We start from the raw sequence: 20,444 nt of genomic DNA on the forward strand, positions 1-20,444 counted from the left end.
AAATGATTACTGATATAATTACCAGTTAATGCCTATATAGAATCTATGAGTGACTTTTCAATCAGTACAAACCACAGGGGATAAATATAAGGCTCTATCACTCCTTCCTTTACAATGATGATTGCCACTCCATCATTGTAAAACCTGTCAACTGGAAAAAAAAAAGTACAATTTGCAGTGTAGCTTAGAAGTGTTAATCTAATATTAAAGTAACTTCTATTACACTAGCGTTACTTTCATGTGTAGCCTTTTGAGAATTTGGCCTTCCTTTATGAAAGCTGGACCAAGCTTTTACATTTGACCTTGCAGATCTAATAAAAGTAAACAACAACTGATTATTTTTTCCCTCGAATTTGTTCCAAAGCATATTTCCATTGATTGTAAAGTGAAGTAGGCAAAGGTTTACATAGCCTGCCTTGGGATATTACTGATCCTGCTCAAACCCCACTGGTTCACAGGATGAGGAGGTCTGCAGTTGGACCCTTATTTCAATTGTCTTTTACCTCGATAGAGCGCAACAATGTTATACATCTTTTAACTTGCAATGTTATATACATACTCTGTATTTTAATTTGAACTTTTATTGTTTGAGAATGACTTAATAGTACAATATCGGATTCAGTCACTACTTTTGGTCGTCCATGAAAAAATATAACAGCTGCGACTCTTATTTCTCTTAACTTTGGCTCATTTTCAGTAGTACTAACTGGGCTTTTGTTTAAAATAGTACAAATAATGAAATTCAAGCAGACCTGACATACACTGTGTGCACTTTATGTGTTTTGCATGTTATTACAACTGTCTACTGCTTTTCATTCTAATGAAAATGACACGTCCTGTATAAGTGCACTCTATCACATCTTCACACAGATGAAACCTGATTTCTTGACTTGACTTGCTACTTCAATAACTCAACAATAACTGTTATTATTTTCCAGAGCATGAGGGACCTGTGAGCGTGGTGTCAGCCTCATTTGACAGCCTTCACGTCCTGGCAGCCACCTCTACTGGTAACCTTGGTTTCCTTGATGTGAGCAGCCGTGGTTATAACACACTGATGAGGTCACACACAGACACTGTGCTTGGATTCAGCATAGACGGCGTTCATCGGCATCTCACAACAGCCTCGTCTGACGGCACAGTGCGCATTTGGAATATGGATTCTTTGCATCAGGTCAACTAATGCCACAACTACATGTTTTCACCAATTATGCCACCTTTTTATAGTAACTGTCCTACTTTAAATGCTTTATTGTTAAATATTTACATATTTAAGGGCTCAAGAGATTATGTAGTGTTTAAATACAAGTCTGCCTTTTCTCCTGTGCTTAGTTGTATGATTTTGTGTCCGAGGACAGCCCCTGCTCTGTGGCCTTCCATCCAAGTGAGCAGATCTTCTGCTGTGGCTTCACCTCCGGCATCGTCAGGGTTTTTGACATCTCCAGTGCAAAGCTGCTGGCTGAACATAAGTATGTTGTAACTAACTTGAAAGCACCTCCAGCAGCATTTTCTTGGTTTTTCTTGTTTTTTTTTTGGTTATTAAAAGCAACGTGGGCTCAATTAATGATGAAATGACACCATAGTTGCTATGTAGAGAGAGATTAATATGTGCTTCTTTTTATGCATATGTAAATAGGCAGCACAGAGGTGAAGTGGTGGGTCTTGCCTTCTCTCCGGATGGGGAGTTCATGTACAGTGCTGACTCCCAGGGTTCTCTGGCACTTTATAACTCCTCCGAGGAAGATCACAATGTGATCAAAGTTGCGTGTATGTATGCAAATGCACAAAGATTACTTCTGTACATCAAATGCTTTACTTCTGTATCTTGAATATGAACCTAAATGAGATTAGTCATAGAGTAAAACACTTATATGGCACACTATCAACTTTTATTAACTATGATAAAACATAAAACTAGACCAGCCCTCAGTAGATGGCCGAACCACGCCCAGATATCTGAACGGACATACACACATACATACTTAGCCAGCCAGCCAGATACCGAAGCGAATGCAGTAGCCCCGCTGACGTGTACGTCAGGCGTGGTTAATTATATGATTTTTAAGCCTATTATAAAACATCCACTTACTTATATGCAATGCAATAAACAAGTTTAGGAATCTCTGGCTAAATTGTGTATTTCTTTACAACATCTTGAAAAGTTTTAACTTGTTAACACTATTTTGTAGCCAGCTAAGAGCCTTTAGACTCTGAAGTTTGAAATTCAATGCAAATTTGTATTTCGCCCACTTTTGTGCAGATTGCTTCCAGTTCTCAGATACTTTTAAGCTGTGTTGCTGCACATTTAGGATCTATTCACAGATATTTAATGATTTTCAAATCAGGATACTGTGGGCCAGATTTCAAAAGGTTTATCTAGTGTTTTTTGAAGTGATTCATGGAATTTGATGCTTCATTTGGATTGTGAACCTGTTGTAGTGTTCACCTGTTCACTCTATGTACTCAGTACAAGACAGTAGTTTGCTTGTAACTAGTGGAATCCAGCCTTCCTTTCATCAGTGAAATATTTCCTGATATTGGCTGTCACATAACCCCAAACAAAATATTTCTACACCTGGGAAGGTATATTTTTCATCAGATGTACCTCCTTTTTTTCTCCAAACATACTGCTAAAGATTGTTTGCAAAGACCTGAATTTCAACTGAAACTCCAACCAAAATAATATTGTCTTATCCAAATACTGCTTTACATTTGCTTTGATGTAGTCTTTTACTCAATAGCAGACTGGTTTAGATCACAGCCACAAATTTGCACAGAATGAAGCTGTACACAGTAGTACTGTTGTGTGATTCACTCTGTGCTTTACTGGCTAGGTAATGTGGTGGCCCGTGGCACTGAGCGTGCTCCAGACGCTCTCTCAGTCAGCAGTGACAGCTGCTGTCTGGCCTTTGTTGGTCCCTCGGAGTACATAGTTACCATCGCTGATGCACGATCTCTCGATGAGGTATTTTGCATGCTGTTTATTTTCAGCACAAGCACCTTTGTCACACATGGTAGATCGTCAGCTGTAGGTTATGTGTGATTTTGCTCCTGGAGGTTTTAAAAGAACTTTGTAGCATATAGAAGATGTTACAGCATGTTTGTAATATTTCCCATTCTGACTAATTAATACGTTCATCACATCATCCTAGCTTTGTACATTGTGGTCAAGGCTGTCCACACTGACCCATACCTTCTCTGTCTAGTTGCTACATGTAGATGTGAGTATTTTGGACGTTGAGAGCTCCCGTCTGGATTCTGCACTGAAGGTCTGCTTCTCTCCGGCCTCTACCGAACACTTGTTAGTTACCACATCTGCTAACAAGATCCTCTGGGTTAGCACTAAGACAGGCCGTCTGCTAAGAGAGGTAACTATACAGAGCTTTAGCACATCAGCTTATTAAAATCCACAAATGACTTGAGAAGGTCCAAGATTGGCCATTTACTTGAGGCTTCGAAAGGAAGAAAAACAGATGGATCTAATTTCTGTCAGTACTTGTTTAAAAAATAATGAATAACAATGTTTGCCTGGTAGCAGTGATCAAACTGTCTGATTTGTGAATGTAGATAGTGTGCACATTAGTGAGAGCACATCTAAAAGCATTTGTAAGAACAAACAGTCTGATTCTGAACCAGCAGAGTTCTTCAGTTGACCTGCTATCAGAAGCAATTTGACTCTACTATACAAGAGGCTGACAGGTTTAGGAAAATGTTGAAAACGTCTGAAAATAGAAGCAGCAATGTGAGATGGAAAGTTCTGAACTGTACAGTTTGTGTCTACAGAGTCTTTTGATCATTTTTTCAACTGGATGTATGACTGAATTTCTGTTTTTCTGATAGGTTTCCAAGGTACACAAACACCAGTGCTCGTCTCTGGCTGTCAGTGAGGACAGTAGATTCCTGCTGACAGCTGGACACAACGCTGTCAAAGTGTGGGACTACAACATGCAGCACGATGCAAACTCACAGGTGGTCAGCAGTTAAATGATTTGGATCTTTTACAATGAATACTACTGACAGGGATACAAACTGCAAGTTTCCTACAGATTTATGTTTAATAAAGTTCATTCTGCTGCTTTATTTGTTGTACACGAGTCAGATAAGCCCGTAGTTGTCTCTGATAGATGCAATTTATGTCAAAGTTTACGATTTACAGAGCTTGAAAAAACAAATGAGTTGTGGAAATACATTTTAACTTTAAATATTTGCTTTAAAAATCTTAAAAATGATTACAATTTCGCATTATGTAACTTTTCTTGTCAAGCAACAAATTGATCACGTAGTTGTTTCTGCTCTGCAAACAAGTTATTTAACCATGGACTGTACATTTAGTGTCATCGAAAAGATACACATTATGCCATTATGAGTCAAATTATTAAGACAACTGTCTAACTGTAATTTCTGTACAAATAATGAGATCATGAGAGTAGTTACGACTGACCAGTTACTGTATGTGCTGCAATATTTCACTGGTTATAATCACAGAAATGATGTCGTTATATAGTTTGGCTGTAGGAGTATTAGTGGTTAATATTGTGGTATTTGTAGCTGAAATGCGTTTTTCTGAACCAGATGTTCATCGGTCACAGTCAGCCCATTCGCCAAGTCAGTTTCACTCCTGATCAGCTGGGCGTAGTCTCGGTCGGAGACGCCATATTTCTTTGGGACTTCCTGGCAAATCCAGTAGACTTTTTGACTGACAGCTGGTAATAATCACTCTTTCATTTTTCTCATTAATGTGTGAGTTTACTGGTAAATGTCTGATTCACCCTGTCTTCACTTGCAGTTCACCTCTCAAAGTCGGCTACATCTCGACTAGTAAAACAGGTATTTTATTCAGAGTTCATAGTCTTACTATAAGAGCATAAAATGTAAATGATTCAGTTACTCTTTGCAGTTGTAAAGAAATAGATGGTCCTGTGATTCACCAGACACTGATGCAAGTGGAATCCAGCTGTCCAATGGGATGCCTCGGCAGACAGCGCCCCTGCCTTCCTCACCACCACGACTTTACATCAGCACCATTGACCAAGTCGACCAAGAACGTAAGGTTTCAATTTTTATTTACCCACCTGTAGTTGACAAAATGAAAATCTGAAAAAAAAAAACCCGTATGTGCACACATTTGTGATAGACAAATTTTAAATTTAATGTGAAATATAAGATACACACAACTCTGCCTGTTTATGACTTACCAATAGCATGATTCATATGTTTTCGGTGGCTTAAAAAACAGCTAAAAACACCTGATTTGCTCCTATACAGTAGCAAACTTAAAATCTGTGAATTGCATTTAGTTAAGTGTCACTAACTGTTGATGACATTCCCTCAAAACATCATCAAAAGCTTTGTATGTGTTCTCTTGTCTTCAGTTTCATCCTGTGTAGCAACTGACAAGTGTCTTTACAAATTCTATGTTCCTCAGGCTCTGTCCTTTATCACATTCAATCTGGAAATACAGGATACTCCATGAAAATCTTAGCTTTTGTGGTTTTTAGGTTCACATTTGTATTCAAAGAAGTGTGTGAGAGATGCTGCCCATTTGAACACTGGTGGCTAAATTGCAGTGGCTCAAAAGCAATTCCACCCACTAAATGTTTTCTTAGGCATATATGTCATATTTTGGCATTAATTTTTGCACAAGAGAGCTCACCTATGGCTCAGAGTTAAATGAGTGTTGTCTTGGAGCTGTCTGCCAATATGAGGAGTAAAGAAAGGTGGCCATGCACATGAGGAAGACAGTAACTCACCCAAATAAAGCTAAAGTTTACATGATGGTAACATTTTATCGTCTCCTTCCCTGCCCAAGTTCACTGCAGTGAGGTCTGAGCATCGCTGGGAAAGATGCAAAGCATCTGCTGCTGTCTGTGGGTTTAACACTTCAGGCAGTCATCAACTGCAAAAGGATTTTGGAAATGTGAAATACTAAATGTTGAATATGATTGTTTTATATGACTTCATGTGCAGCTGTTCAATTATTTTTGAACCACTGAACTTTGTCCACTATGAAAGAAAGGGCAACATCTGAATGAATGAATGTGCTGCAATATGGAGCCTGAAAAGTCTTTCAATGAGTTATTAGGCACTGGTGCTGACTTGACAGAAAGAAAGATAAGTTAAATTGAATTTGCGTTCATGCACTCCCAGTATACAAAAAATATAAGCAAAGCTCTGCTGGAAATACACATACCCTTAAGATGCTCTGTCTCTTGTAAGTATTTACGTACACTGTTAAGTATTTACCTCAGAATTCTTTTACACATTCTTTTAAATACATTTGCATATACAAAGAATAGCCCTGAAGCTGTGGTTTGTTTTGTTACCAAAGCAAAGATCGTTTCAAAAATACTTCCTGAGTATTGATCAGTTAATGTCATATGAAGTAAACTGTGCCTTTAAAATAGCCCCAGTTCTTACCAATATTTCCTCTCCTGTATCACTCAGCTTTGGGGTCCTTGTCTTTTTGTGATGACACTCCAGTAATCCCAGCCATCCCAGCTGAGGAATCTGGTCCAGGTTCTTCCTCTGGTCCTGCCACCTCCTTCCTCAAAGTCACAGACCTCCTCCACACGTCTCCCCTGAACACCAATGATATGGACGCTGGTGTGTACCCTCTTGCTTCTAATGGCATTACCACTCACCTGACTGCTTGTTGTTTTTTTTCTGTTTTTATTTAATATGTGCTATTTTGTCATTTAGTTAAGTTGAAACAGAAGAAGCCTGTACGTCCAGATTGTTACAGGCACTTCATCCCACGTTTCAAGACCTCCTCTCTTGATCAGGTAATGAGCATGTTGTTTAATGATAGACTACAGTCACTGAGTGTATTTGTATTTGGTGTTTTAGATTACAGATTTTTTTTCTGACTTAGGCTGTTGTAGCTCCACAACCACAAGAAGAGGGCATAAAACTGAAAGCAGTTATTGGCTACAATGGCAACGGACGTGGCAACATGGTGTGGAGCCCTGATCAAGGTTAGCCTGAAAACAACAATAACAAAAAATGTTTGGAAATATCATGTGAGAACACTCTATGTACAAACTATCAAATGCAAGTTCTTAGTTATTGCGGCAAATTACACATGAGGCCATGATTTTTAGCTTTACAGTAATTCTAATTAAGGTTTTGAGCTAACATTGAACAAGTAAACTTAATCCATTATACACCAAATACTGACGAAAGCTAGAAATGTAAACCTTTAACTTCACCTTTAATTTAAACCTTAATGCAATTTAAATGAAATACACAATACGCTTTGTCTTTTATGCCAGCTTTGAATACAGGGTGTTGGGTTGAGTGTTGTGTCCAGTATTAGACCTTTTTCAAAACTGCCATTTTGACACAAAATCGCAGCTAAACATCTGTTCCACTACTGGCATTAATAAAGACTAAATAAAACAGAACCTTCATTCATGTGATTAGTAATGTATTAATTTCCGTTGCAGGTTTATTTGCATACTCTTGCGGCTGTGTGGTGGTGGTGGAGTACCTCGATACAGGGCGCCAGAGACACTTTCAGGGCCACAGCGAGGAGATCTCTTGTCTGGCAGTCACAAATGATGCGCAGGTACATTTTTCAGTTCTATACTTCTATACTGTTTAAAACACTGCATGTGGGACAGTGATGTGTGTAGTAATAACAAAGTAATAACAAAGAGCTGGCATTGCTATCCATTCAGGTCTGTCAGGTCTTCCTAACATGGCTTCATAGGTGTCTTTTTTTTATACAGTGTGGGGTGCAGCTGGTGATGTTGCTGCAGGTAACATGAAATATTAAACTGTTCAGTTTCATTGTGTGCTCTCAGTCTGTACAAATTCACCATGCTGAGACTTTCATAAGTGACCAATTGGCCAATCCATAGAAAATTAAAAGATAAAACTCTATTGTATTATTATAGTGTATTTAGATTTTTACTGTACATATAATAATAAGCTTCTTATGAATGAAAACATCTCATTTTTAGGTGATGACAGTTGATTTCATCACGTGAAAGTAGAGCTTGCACCATCGGATGTTATCGGCTACAGCTAATTAGTGTTAGTTCCGTATTATTGTAAAAGCACAAGTGTTATGCTTAGCCCAAAACTTCCCAGTTAGTCAGCAGAGTTTTAAGTGTTTCTGGCATTCTTTCACATTTATGTACCAAGTAACTGCTCTGACAAAAGCAGAGAGAGAAGAGAGGGAATGTGACCACTAGTGGATGAGCAAGAGAGTGAGAGATAATCATGTTATCTGGACAAAATATAATGCTAGCACAAAATGAATGTGCTTACATAGAACCACAGTTGTGTTTCATCATAGCTTATGTAAGATACAGAGTTTTGCTGTAGCTTAACTTTCTACCTCAGAAGGAAAATATTTGGCCAACTAAGAGATGCAAAAAAAAACTAGCTGTCTTTTAGCGGGATTTTAAAAGCGGGACATGTATGATCAGGGATTTCCCGCTTGACTTAGCTGCTTGGGTGGTCAGTGCTGTGTTTGTGTTGAGCACAGGTGGTCGTCCATAGTCGGTTTTCTCTTAAAACAACACAAATAACTTTGAAAACACTTTGAATGTGCCAAAAGTTCTAAAAAATAAACAAAATTAATTATCAGTGGGAAAAACAAATTGACAGTTGTCTTCCATCTAAGTATTATATCAACTGGTTCCATCAGCATCATCAAGGGATTTGTTTTTCCTAAAAGTTTTCATCTTTTGGAGTCAGTGGTGTTTTGTGTCTGATTTTCTCCTGGACAGACGGTGGCATCGGCAGCTGGCGGCAGTAACGGCAACAAGAGCCTCATCTGCATTTGGGACATACGGAAAGGAATCTGTCGTAGCACCATCTCCTACCACAGGGGGGCTGTCCAGTGTCTTGCTTTTTCCAGGGATGACCGTTTTTTACTTTCTGTTGGTCAGTAAACTGCATCACTCAGTGACAAGAGTTTTATGCAATTTTAGAATTGATACTTAGCGATGATTAATACATAGAAAATTGCCCGTTGATACAAGAAGAAATGACTCAACTGTTTGTTCACAACACCTTGTAGGAGACTTCTCTGACCCAGAGGTGGCTCTGTGGAGCACAAAGAACTTTAAGCTGTTGTCTAGCGTAAATGTGTCAGGTCCAATCCATGATGCCGCCTTCAGCCCTTCAACTCACAGCCAAATGGCCTGTGTGGGAAGTCAAGGTGCTTACTTCTGCCTCATCCACTCACAGGGCCTGGATGTAGAGCTCAAGGTAAATGATGATCGATGACGACACATATTATCACAACTCAAGATTTACTTGCTCGCTCTGGAGCTTTTCACCATGTACCTCAGTTTTCAGTAGCAAATGTTGTTCATTACTTTGCAGAGGAACGCGACTGAGTTATGTGACGATCAGCGTTGGTTTGTCTGTCTGTCTGTCTGTTCGCAACATTACTCAAAAACAGAATAACGAATTTGGCTGTAATTTCCAGAGAAGGTCAGAAATGACGCAAGGACAAGCTAATTAGATTTTGGCAGTGATGCAGCTTATAGTCTGGATCCACGGATTTGTTAAAGAGTTCTGGATCATTGCGAGATGGCAACACGGTGTCACTGTAACTATGACTACAAGTGAACGCTACGTCAGCTACCTGCTTACGATCACATGATTGCGATCCTTCTACAAATTGACCGCTGCTGACTTATCTTGACTTATCCGTAGGAAAATGATGCAAGGAACAGTTGATTAAATTTGGGGGTGTTTCCGAGTTCCATCAATTCCTGCCGTCCGCTATATGTTTTGGTCACGCAATTTGGTATCCGTACATAACGTAAACATCCTTAACACACATCTGTGCTCAGCGTAAGGTCGTTTTGTTTGTGGATGCATCTTTATTAAATGGCCACATTCTGCCACAATTTTTTTCAAGATTTCAGCCGCTGGAAATGATACAATTACTGAGCAGCCTTGGTGGAGTACTGTGTTCTCTGAGTGCTTTTCTTGTTTGTCATTTACCAGTAGACTGTCTGTGACTTCTTGAACTTGTAATTTGTATTGCCTTGAAATGTGTTATGCATATATTTCGACTGTGAAAAACACACATCTAGCTATAAAAGAAGTAGGGTTTGTGCTTGTGTTTGCTTTGGTACATTAGGATTCACAATTCTCTCCCCTTTTTTAGGTCCAGAGGGTGAAAGCACCTGTGGAGGTGGGTGATGTGGAGCTGACTGCTCTTTGCTACCATAGGGAGTCCTTATTGTTCACTGGCACAAATCGAGGACATGTTTGCGTCTGGGACGTCGATATGCAGCGATGCTTCATGACCTGGGAAGCCGATGAGGGAGAGATCGGTACAAACTCACACTCTATATATTTTGACCATGTGCTTGGCAATAATTTTAGTTACATACTATAAAGTGGGTCCACATGCAAAAACTGCACAGAACATTATTTGTTTAGTCATATGTCTTACGTGTGTTTTAGTCCACAGCCTGTATAGATGGTAACTGGTTTTTCTGTGTAGGAGTCTTGTTGTGTCGAGGGAACCGTCTGTTGACAGGCAGCAACACCCGCTGGTTGAGGCAGTGGGAGGTAGAAGCTGTGCAGGACATGAAGCCTCAGGAAAAGGTTTCCAGTGTAGAAGACAGGTCTGTAGCTCATTTTCTAATCACCTTTCCTGCGTTTTTTTTTTTTTTTTTTTGGGGGGTAGTGTCCTCTCTTATTTGTGATGTACACATACATGCCATCCTGAGTCTGAATTTAGTTGACACAGAGAACAGACTAGCAAAAGTTAGATTTCTTTTCAAAATTTCTTCTCATGAACATATTGCAAATTGTAGAATCACTTGTGTTTTCATGTCATATTATTCACAGGTCATTCTACATCGTTATGTTATTGAATTACAGGGTGGGGAAGCAAAAATGTCCTATTGACAAATTTGAATGTCCTGCCCAAATGGTGAGGGTAATCAAAACAGTAATTAAAATCAAAGTTCCTTACCTTTAACCAATCTTTTTAGTATTTGTCAGACCTTGGTACACTTTGAAGTGAGCAAGAAACAAGCAAAACGCAATAGGGTTTGTGATCTCCTGGATGCCCAAATCCCTCAGAAGGACATTGCCAGGATTGTTGGCATCAGTGAGAGGACCATTCGCCGCATCCAGCATGCCAGACAATCCAGTTTGGGCACCAAGAGATCTCCAGATGGTCCTGGGAGTCTTGGGCTCAGATGGCAATAAGATGCCCCCCTACTTCTTCAAGCCAGATCAGAAAATTGGGGCTGATGTGTACTACAAAGTTCTGAGGTACACCGTTTTGCCCTGGCTGAAGGCCATCTACCCTGACAACAACTGTGTGGCAGCAAGATGGGGCTCCTGCTCACACATCAATCAAGGTCCAAAAGTTCTGTGAGTAGAATATGGTGAACTTCTGGCCCAAAGGCATTTGGCCCCTGATCTCACCTGATCTAAACCCCCTGGATTTTTTTCTGATGGGGTGCCATTGAGTTGCGGACTAATGCTACCCCTCATGCCAATATGGATTTACTTAAGGCTGCATTCTCTAGGGAATGGGAGGCCTACCCCAGGAGGATATCAGGAGGGCCTGTGCCTCTTTCAGAGGCTGTATCGAGGCCTTCATCATGGCTGATGGAGGACATATTGAATAAACATGTTCTGAAAGCTTTCAATTTGAGTTCTTCATGAAATTAGTTCAAAATTCCAAAGAATAAAGAAGTTATACCCATTTATAGTTGTTTTTACCTGATGGGACATTTTTACTTCCCCACCCTGTACCACCATGCATTCGTTTTTGCTCTGTGATGATGCAGTAGTAAGACGCACAATAGGATTCAAAAAATTTAGATTGGATATCATATTAGTCAGTCCTTTACTGTACTTTTCAAGAAGTTACATTTATCTGATTTGTAGCAAAATGCTCATTTCTGTATATATTTTAAATGAGTTTTCCTTCTGTCAATAATGCTAATCAATCTGACGTTTTTGACTTCAGCTGTCTCATGACTTGATTTGCCAAAGTGTTGGGCAGACCCCACCGGGTAAAAGTACCTATTCTTATTTTCCATATTTTATACAATGTTGAACACTGAACACTTCTAAACCATGAGTACCCACCTTTTACTTTGATGGTACCCTTTTTCTCGTTGAGCTCCCTTAAAGGTGGTGTCTTAAGTTGAATTTTGAAGTTTAAAAAAAAAAGCAAAATGCTGCTGCAGCATTATGTTAAGCATAATGTTTTCGCACAATTTTTAAAGGTTTTGGCGTACTTCTACTTCAATTCTCAAAACTTCATTCGCTGTTTAGGTCCTAATTCACACATTAGGACTTGTAAGGATCTGTCAACTGATGAAAATTCTACAGCTTGATTTTCTAAAGCTAACTGATGCCTACAGAAAAGGAAAATGTGTTTAAAAGGTAGAAAAATATAATTTGTGAAATGTCATGAAGATGTGCAAGGTCTGCATGCATCATCAGAAAGAAACCGATGATGTGAATTTATGATGAAGTCAGTGTCAGAATGGTGCAAAGCTAAATCCAGACAAATCAGTCATTTTGAGAACATGCTGTAGACAAATGAGGCTGAAATTCTTCCATCTGGCCACAATCACCAAATAAATGAAAAGAACTCTTCCCCTACTGTTAAACACGGGGGTGGAAATGTTCTGCTTTGTGGTTGTATGACAAAATACTTCAGTACACAAACTGTCATTTTTAGAATGGCTATTATTGTGGGTAAAAGGAAAATATGCCATCTGTGCAAACATATCTCACAAGTTGAAGTGATTTGCAAGAACGAGTGGGTGAAAATGTGTAAATCAAGCCATCTAGCTTGCCTTTGCATCAGCCACGACTTCTGTAAATTTCTTTGTTTATGTTCAGTAAATAAAAGGTGTGTTGACCTACATCATACAGCTGTGTGGCAGTTACATTAAAATACCTTAGTATTCTTAATAATAGGGGCTCTCCCTGGCTCTCCTAATTACAAGGTGTGTTAATTATGGATGAATGCAGCGTTCATGGTGGTTGTCCCCCTACAGTTCTCTGTGTCATGTGTAAATAAAGGGAGGGAAAAGCCACACAAAGTGTAAGAAATCAGTGAAAATGTTTAAACTACATTAAGAAAGAAAATGTGGTGTCTTCTGAAACGTCCAGTTTTTCTGTTTAATAGCAGGACCACTGTTTTAGGTGACCTCTGCCTGTCTTTCAGTGGGAAAACCGTGGTGCTGGAACAAGAGGTAATGCTGGACGGGACGATAGTCAGTGCAGCGTTTGATAACACAGCGGACATGGGCATCGTTGGCACCACAGCTGGAACCCTCTGGTACATCAACTGGGCAGACAGCAGCAACATCCGACTGGTCAGCGGGCACAAGACCAAGGTACCAATGGGAGAAAGATAACCTCATGCTCATGATTTATTTTTGATGAAACAGATCCTTATATGTTCGCAAAGTCCCAATGTGATGACACTTGTTATACATCGTAATGTGTCTCCTAGAAGCTGTAGCTACACGAGTAAAATGTGTGTTTTTAGCAAATAAAGTGCAACATCGATCTGCTACCAGATCGGTTTGTTTGGAAAAACTCATCTGTGGCTGAGCACTACTAGATACATAAAAGAGATATTTGTTCATTGTCTTGTTTGCCAAAACCGGTCGAGCTCGAAAGTAAACAACATTTATTTTATTTCCTCATTTTTAAAGTATTGCTTTATATTTTCAGGATTATATATCCAGCCAGCTTGACTGTATACCTCTCTGATTTTATTCCTTTATAGACAAGAATCTAAACATCTCAAGTGCTCAAAACTTTTGCACAGTACTCTACATGAAGTACAACTGTTTCCAACTGTTTCCTCAAAAGACAGTTGACAGTGACACTTTATATATTGAAAGGTGATCATTTCCTGAGGCTTTAAAGGTGGTGGTTGTAATTACAAGTGAGTCAGTCTGCTTTCTCTAATGCACGACAGAAATCCCTGCTGGAGCTTAACAGCCTGGTCACTGACTGCCTTAAATGAAAATTCTACCTTTAATGTCTGCTTTTCCTGCCAATATTAAAATCCGAAGGTCTGCACTGTCAAAGTGGAATATCAGAGAAGAAGCAGGTGCTCAGGACAGAATGTTTGAACCAGGAATAAATCTAAAAAGGGAAGAAACAGCAGGGAAGCAATTAAAACTTTTTGATGAAATTTCAATGAGCAGATGGCAACGCAATTTACAAATATGTGTTAATAATTTCGAGATTCTGAGTTTCTGATAGTTCTAAGACAGGAAGATAAAACTAACTTTGATTACATGCATGTTTTAATGTGAAAAAATATCATTAATCCCATAATTGCCTTGTTTATTAAATTCAAAGGCTGACTCAGAAGAAAAGTTTTTGTCTTTAGGGCTTATAGACGCTGGAACCCTATCAAACTATTTTTTATTTATTACCTATGCCGATGACTTGCAGCCCGAATTGTTTTGTTAAGTCTGGTTGCTAATAGGTTTTAATATAGATATTTACTGTGTGGCAATTTTTAGTTGAAAGTGATCCAGGGTGCTTGAAGAAGTGCTGATTACAGAGAGACATTAAACAGTTTTGGTTTCTTTTGTTTTATTCGGCATTCACTGCCATTTTAAATGCACTGATTGTTGAACGGGACAAAACATAACAATGATTTACAAAAAGAAGTAAAGGCAGGGCTCCATGTGAATTCATAAAAGTGCATTAAAAGTCAGGAAAATGGATTGAGCATCTAAGAGAAAGCTGCAGTTAATAATGTGGTTTTCAGTAGCTTTCTTGTCAGTTCCCACACATGTTGGGAATTTCTTAATATAAAATGATTAGAAACAAGAATAAAGGTGCTGATGAGTGATCATGTAGATTGTATTTGTTATTTTATAAGTATGATCTGGGACTTAAAGTTAGTAAAAGGTAGCTCTTTGGTTTTATTATAAGCATTGTTAAATGTCTACATTTATTTATTAACATTCCTGACTGCTACCTGCTGGGATCTGCAACTGAGTAGTGGCTCTACTCTGTCAGCTGTCAGTGCAAGGGATGAGTTTCTTGGAGACATTGTGCTTTTTTTTTTGGCTGCACTCTTGCAATAAATGCCTTGCCTAATGTTGCCTCTTTTAACGTATCTCAGTGTTTTCCACACGTTAAAAATGTACCAACATGACAGGTGTGGTGTGACTGATGTGCATGCAGAGATTCATGTAGTTTAGATTGGGGCCAGTGCAGTGCAGGTTGTTGTGTATGTCTTCAGTCAAAGAAATTGCTCGTGTAGGAGGCTTGATTCTCTGCGTTCTCCTGTCTGTTCTCCAGGTGAACGATGTAGTTTTTAGCTTTGATGAGAGCCATTTTGCCACCTGCAGCGAGGACGGCAGTGTGAGAGTGTGGTCAACCTCGAGCTACGAACTGGTGGTGCAGTTCCAGGTTCTCAACCAGGTGAGGAAGTACGCACAAGAAAATGTTGGGAATTGAAATGGGTGTTGGGTTTTACACGGATTTATTTTTCAGGCACCAACTCTAATGAACACACAGAAGATATTGACACAAAATGCCATAAACATAACAGACTGTACACATTTTTTTTTAAATCTTTAACATGACAGCAGATCTGAGTGCACTTCAAAGCCTCTTTTGTACTTATCTCTTGGTCAGGCCTGCGGCTGTGTGTGCTGGAGCCCTTCCTCTAGTAAAGACAGCACATGTGTGGCTGCAGGATACAGTGATGGAACCCTGAGGATCTTCCGGCTCGCCTCGACAGAGATGGAGCTGAAGCTTCATCCCCATCAGGTGGCTGTCACTGCCGTCCAGTACTCTGCTAACGGTGAGAGAGAACTGCAGTGCCACATATGTGCATCTCCTGTATTTATGTACAGTAATTGTACTACAGCTTTGCAGAGGTTAGCTTGTGATTAAATAAAATTAGATTTTTGGGCCACCTTACTTGTTAACACCTACATTTCTATGATTGTTTCATACAAGCCATAAACTTGTCCTAATAGGTTGCTACTGTAGTGATTAAACACTGATAGAACTATGTATAAATGACAAAGACTTTGAATTCAAGGTCCTTAATCAGATCCCGGTGTAGCCAAGTTTAATGTTCTAATAAATCTGCTCTATTTCATCCAGCTGACGATTGAACTGATTTTTGATTCCCACAGCTCGCGTAATCCTTTCAGCGGGGAAGAATGGTTTGGTAGCTGTCAGCAGCCCAGTAGATGGAGGAACTATCCGTGTAATCAGGGACCACAAAGGAGCGACGATTACCACAATTCAGTGTGTGCATGAACAGGTGAGTTCGCCGAAATCGCACCAAGAACAGAAGCGTTCTCAGAGCTGAACATGGCAGCACAGCAGGGTCAGGTTATGTAAGGTGAGAAAGCAGCTGTTGCTCCATCAGCTTAGATTTTGCTCAGAGTTCTCTTGCTATTTAGGACCCAAAGTTGTGTAAAATGTAGTGTCTGAATTTTGAGAATTTCATATTTTTACACTTAGGAATTCTTGTGTTTTCACCATCAAAACATCCGGCCTCGGAGGAAATTTTAAGAGTTCAGTAGTTACTCCCACAGACAAAATTGTTCACAACTGATCCAAATGATCAAATGGCCCGATCAGTAGCCAATTTTTTTAACTCTTTGGCTATTGGAAATTTTAAAAAAGTGCAAAATTTTGGCTCCAAAAACACCCTTGCTTGGAAATGTGCTTTAAACTGATGTTTTTACTCATGCAGCTGAAAAGCATATCAACTTTGTTTGCCAATAGACTTACCCTATTAGTACAAATGTAAACTGTTTAGTGAACTGGTTATATTCTGTATAAACAATATAGTCATAGAATTAGCAATTCTGACATTTATTTGCATAAAAACATCGTGGCTCATTCTCTCCAAGTGACCTCAGTCCATTCAGAAGCAGCCTTCAGCCGTCTGTCAAGTATTAACTGATAACTTACACTTATTGGACAGAAAAATAGTAAGCTTTTCAAACACACTTTCAGGATTTTGTGTCTGTCAAACAAGAATTTATTGACATTTCCTTTTATTACCTCTGCAACTACAGCGTACAAAGCAATAGATTCTATGTGATGCTGTTTTAAAGTAAAATGAATTGAATTTTTCTTTGGTTCCTGTGACATTTTATATTTTTTTTATCAGTTCTGAGGATGTTTTATCTTCTAATCCCCAGTGTGAGAAGTTTGGACTGGAAGGAAACGAAATGTGGTTGGCTGCCAGTGCGGACAGACGAGTCAGTGTGTGGGCTTCCGATTGGCTGAAGGACAAATGCGACCTGCTCGACTGGCTGACATTTCCTGCTCCAGCCTATTTTGCGGTACCATCTATGTTTTAAATGATCATACGTGAGAATGACTTGAAATGTCACTCCGAAGTTCTGCCATCTCTCTCTGTTTTTAAAATTCACGCATCCCTTTTGTTAAAACACATTGACATACTTTATCAAAGTTCAACTTTTAGCTATGAATATGGCAACAAAGACCCCTGCAATTCTCTTCAGGATAAAGTCACAAACAGCTGATGGATGGACTATAAAGCTGAAACTTACCCTCTAACTTTTTAATGTGTCCAGCTTCACTGCATTACTCTCCCACTGGTATGGAGTATTAGTAGAGCAATATTTTCCTATACAACAAACAATTGTTATTTAAAGCCATTACTTGACTTGCCATCACTGATTTTTCACACTAATTTAATTATCTTAATGTATTTTTTGGGAGCATCAAAACATTATTTTAGTTCCAGAACTAAGAGGGAACATTATAAGTAGACTACTATGACCTGGATAACTGAGAATCCACACAAACACAGTCTTAAATATGGACGCAAAAGCTAACAATGCGGAGTTTAGTGAAGGTAAATGTATTTACTATGCCTGTTAGACCTCAAAAATACACAGCATAAATTTAAAAAGCCTTTGTTTTTCATCTTTAATTTTGAAGGAGGCAGCCTACACTCATTTTTCAGTCTGGTTTTTCCACTTCTGTTGCTGTGTAAATACTGGAAGGAAACAGATGTGAACTTGTAGCCTGTTTCAGAAATCTCTGCATAAAATGAGAGTGTGTCTATTTTTGAGGACTGCGGCTGTAATATTCCTGTAAACTCTCCGTGTTGCAGGGTGACAGCCTGCCGCCCAGCTTGGCAGCCTTCTGTCCAGCAGACTGTAGCCTGGTGGTCTACACTGGCTACGGGGTGGAGAAAGAGCTGTCTTTTTACAGCCTGACTAAAAAACAGGTATCAGCTTGGTGTCCCTCTGCTTAACTGCTCCACCACTGCGTTGTGGATTTTCCTGTCTGTATGGGGCAGATGTGGCCGGCAGAATGCTCCCAAATGTGTGTGGAATCTCCTACAGTATATTTTGTTTTTCTGCAGATAATAAAAAAGATTGCCCTTCCACACTGGGCCACATGCATCAGCCTCTCTTCTAAGAGTCAACTGGTAGCTGTGGGATCAAACGGTAAACTCAGATTTTCATTTTTTGTCACCATATGACGCCAGTAAAGAAACGTCTGCAGCAGATTTGTAGCATGTGTGAAATAAAATTGCCACTATGTGTCTAATCCCCTTTCAGAGCGCGTGCTGAAGCTGCTCCAGTCAACCAACGGCAGGTTTCAGGACTTCTTGCAGCACAGCGACTCACTGCAGACCTGTCACTTCTCCCCCTCTGGGACGCTTCTCTTCTCTGTGGCTTATAATGAGATCCTGCTGTGGGAGGTGAAGGGCCTCTGAAGGCCTCTGCTCTGTTGTTGTTTGAACCTCCAACACTGCAGATTTATCTTCTTTCACGTGTGCCTGGATTTTATTGTTACTTCATGCAATTGCAATGTTTCATAGAGTTTTTTTTTAATCGGTTCAATATTTTTAGGAAAACCTTTTGTAAGGTTCGTCACATTAGAGATATTCTCTTGCATCTCTTGTCTGTTCTAACGTTTGATTATTTATTTGAGGTTTTCTTAATGTGAATCAGAATGTACATGGATGCTGATTAAAGATGATTTCGTGTTTGCTCTTTTCAGTGGTGGATGGAATTGTTTGTGGGCTGCTCGAATGATCCACCACATAGTGCAGGCAAAGACATCTGTATTTTTATTCAGTGTTTTGCCCAAAATGCCAGTGGATGGGTGCACTGCTCAGAAAACTGTACTGGATGTTCCTCCGATTCTTTTTCTATAAAAAGAAATTTTAGAAAAAAGCCCCATAATATCCTGTCTTGACTTAAATTATGGCTTGTCAAATTGAACGACAGCTTCTCTAATTACTGGTAGAGTGTCATACTTCTGTCAGGGCATTTCACCAGTTGAGTATTCAGAAATGATGCATGTTCTCTGTAGAAACCACCACCTCACCTGCCCTTGCAAAAAAAAGAAAAAGAATAACTCTTCTTGAAACTTTACAAATGTAAAACTTCTGTTTAAAACAGTACACAATGTGATTCAAGGATCAAAATGCACGCACTAATAGCACTGGCTGAGTAAAAAAAAAAAAAAAGGTCAACTACTTCAAATACAGATCAGCAAAGCCAGTTAACAGGCACCAAGACTGTCATAAACACCAGCTGATGTGAAACCACACCGCTGAGAGTGCAAATTATCCTTTCTATTTTCTGTCTAGTTGGGAGAACTTGAGATCTCACTGTGTAATGGAGCAAACAACAAAAACCTAATTCTGACTTTTCTTAGAGGAGCAGAATGCAGGAAATCCAGAAAGGATAGATTTCCAGAAATAACCCAGATCATATATGACCATCAGCATTCAAATTCGTATCAGTTACTGGAGTTTTCTTAGGCTAAAAATATCACAAGTATTGTCAATTCTACCTTTATATGTTCACTTGCTCTTGTAGAACTGCTGTACATGGGAAAGATGGTAGAGGTGTATAATTTTGATGATTGAATGGCTTAGTGTTCAAGTTGGGAGAGTTTTATTGCCATCAGTAGTGGGAGAGTAAATATATTTATTCAAGCATTGTACTTCAATGCAATTCTGAGGTCCTTGTACTTTCTGTATTTGCATTTTTGCTGCTTCATTCATCATTTTGTATCAAAAATATTGTACTTTTTACAATGTCTCTGTCTGAGAAACGCCTTGTCCCCATGCATTTCAGATTCACCAACACTCCTGGATGAGAAGTGGTTCACCCTGGGCAGAAAACGCCCCAATACAAGCAGAGTAAGGTTGTATGTGCAGTCCAATACAGCAAGAAGTGCACAGACCTATACATAGGGGAGACTAAACAGCTGCTCTGCAACACAGGAAACCCAGCTCAGCAGTCTACATCTAAAAATAAGGGACACTTCTTTGAGTACACCAGTGTTCATGTTCTGGAAAGAGAAGACAGATGGTTTGAGAGAAGGAAGACTTTTATGCTAAACTCTAAACAGGAGAGAAGGTCGATGACACCACTTATCAGCTGCTTGTGTCAGGCAGTTTCACCACAGTTAACACTTGTACCCAT

General features: G+C 39.4%; 1 protein-coding gene across 3 annotated transcripts in view; it reads left to right on the forward strand.

The window, feature by feature from the left end:
• wdr90 (WD repeat domain 90) overlaps nt 1–19,000 on the forward strand; it is a 28,388-nt gene extending 9,388 nt beyond the window's left edge. Inside the window, exons 19-44 of one of the 3 annotated variants that reach the window (XM_022190860.2) lie at nt 939–1,174; nt 1,333–1,469; nt 1,637–1,767; nt 2,835–2,965; nt 3,207–3,368; nt 3,841–3,969; nt 4,573–4,706; nt 4,787–4,827; nt 4,932–5,045; nt 6,445–6,603; nt 6,700–6,782; nt 6,872–6,974; nt 7,446–7,567; nt 7,731–7,760; nt 8,739–8,895; nt 9,032–9,222; nt 10,136–10,304; nt 10,478–10,601; nt 13,181–13,352; nt 15,292–15,414; nt 15,631–15,799; nt 16,140–16,270; nt 17,163–17,306; nt 18,107–18,223; nt 18,362–18,446; nt 18,561–19,000. In XM_022190860.2, coding sequence (XP_022046552.2) covers nt 939–1,174; nt 1,333–1,469; nt 1,637–1,767; nt 2,835–2,965; nt 3,207–3,368; nt 3,841–3,969; nt 4,573–4,706; nt 4,787–4,827; nt 4,932–5,045; nt 6,445–6,603; nt 6,700–6,782; nt 6,872–6,974; nt 7,446–7,567; nt 7,731–7,760; nt 8,739–8,895; nt 9,032–9,222; nt 10,136–10,304; nt 10,478–10,601; nt 13,181–13,352; nt 15,292–15,414; nt 15,631–15,799; nt 16,140–16,270; nt 17,163–17,306; nt 18,107–18,223; nt 18,362–18,446; nt 18,561–18,718 — 3,452 coding nt within the window. In that variant the 3' untranslated portion in view covers nt 18,719–19,000. The remainder of the gene's footprint in view (nt 1–938; nt 1,175–1,332; nt 1,470–1,636; nt 1,768–2,834; nt 2,966–3,206; nt 3,369–3,840; nt 3,970–4,572; nt 4,707–4,786; nt 4,828–4,931; nt 5,046–6,444; nt 6,604–6,699; nt 6,783–6,871; nt 6,975–7,445; nt 7,568–7,730; nt 7,761–8,738; nt 8,896–9,031; nt 9,223–10,135; nt 10,305–10,477; nt 10,602–13,180; nt 13,353–15,291; nt 15,415–15,630; nt 15,800–16,139; nt 16,271–17,162; nt 17,307–18,106; nt 18,224–18,361; nt 18,447–18,560) is intronic. The other 2 variants (XM_051939647.1, XM_051939646.1) reach the window with 2 other exon arrangements.
• The last annotated feature ends 1,444 nt before the right edge of the window (nt 19,001–20,444 follow it).

The sequence above is a fragment of the Acanthochromis polyacanthus genome, chromosome 19 (genome assembly GCF_021347895.1).
Source record: "Acanthochromis polyacanthus isolate Apoly-LR-REF ecotype Palm Island chromosome 19, KAUST_Apoly_ChrSc, whole genome shotgun sequence".
NCBI classification, from domain to species: domain Eukaryota; kingdom Metazoa; phylum Chordata; class Actinopteri; family Pomacentridae; genus Acanthochromis; species Acanthochromis polyacanthus.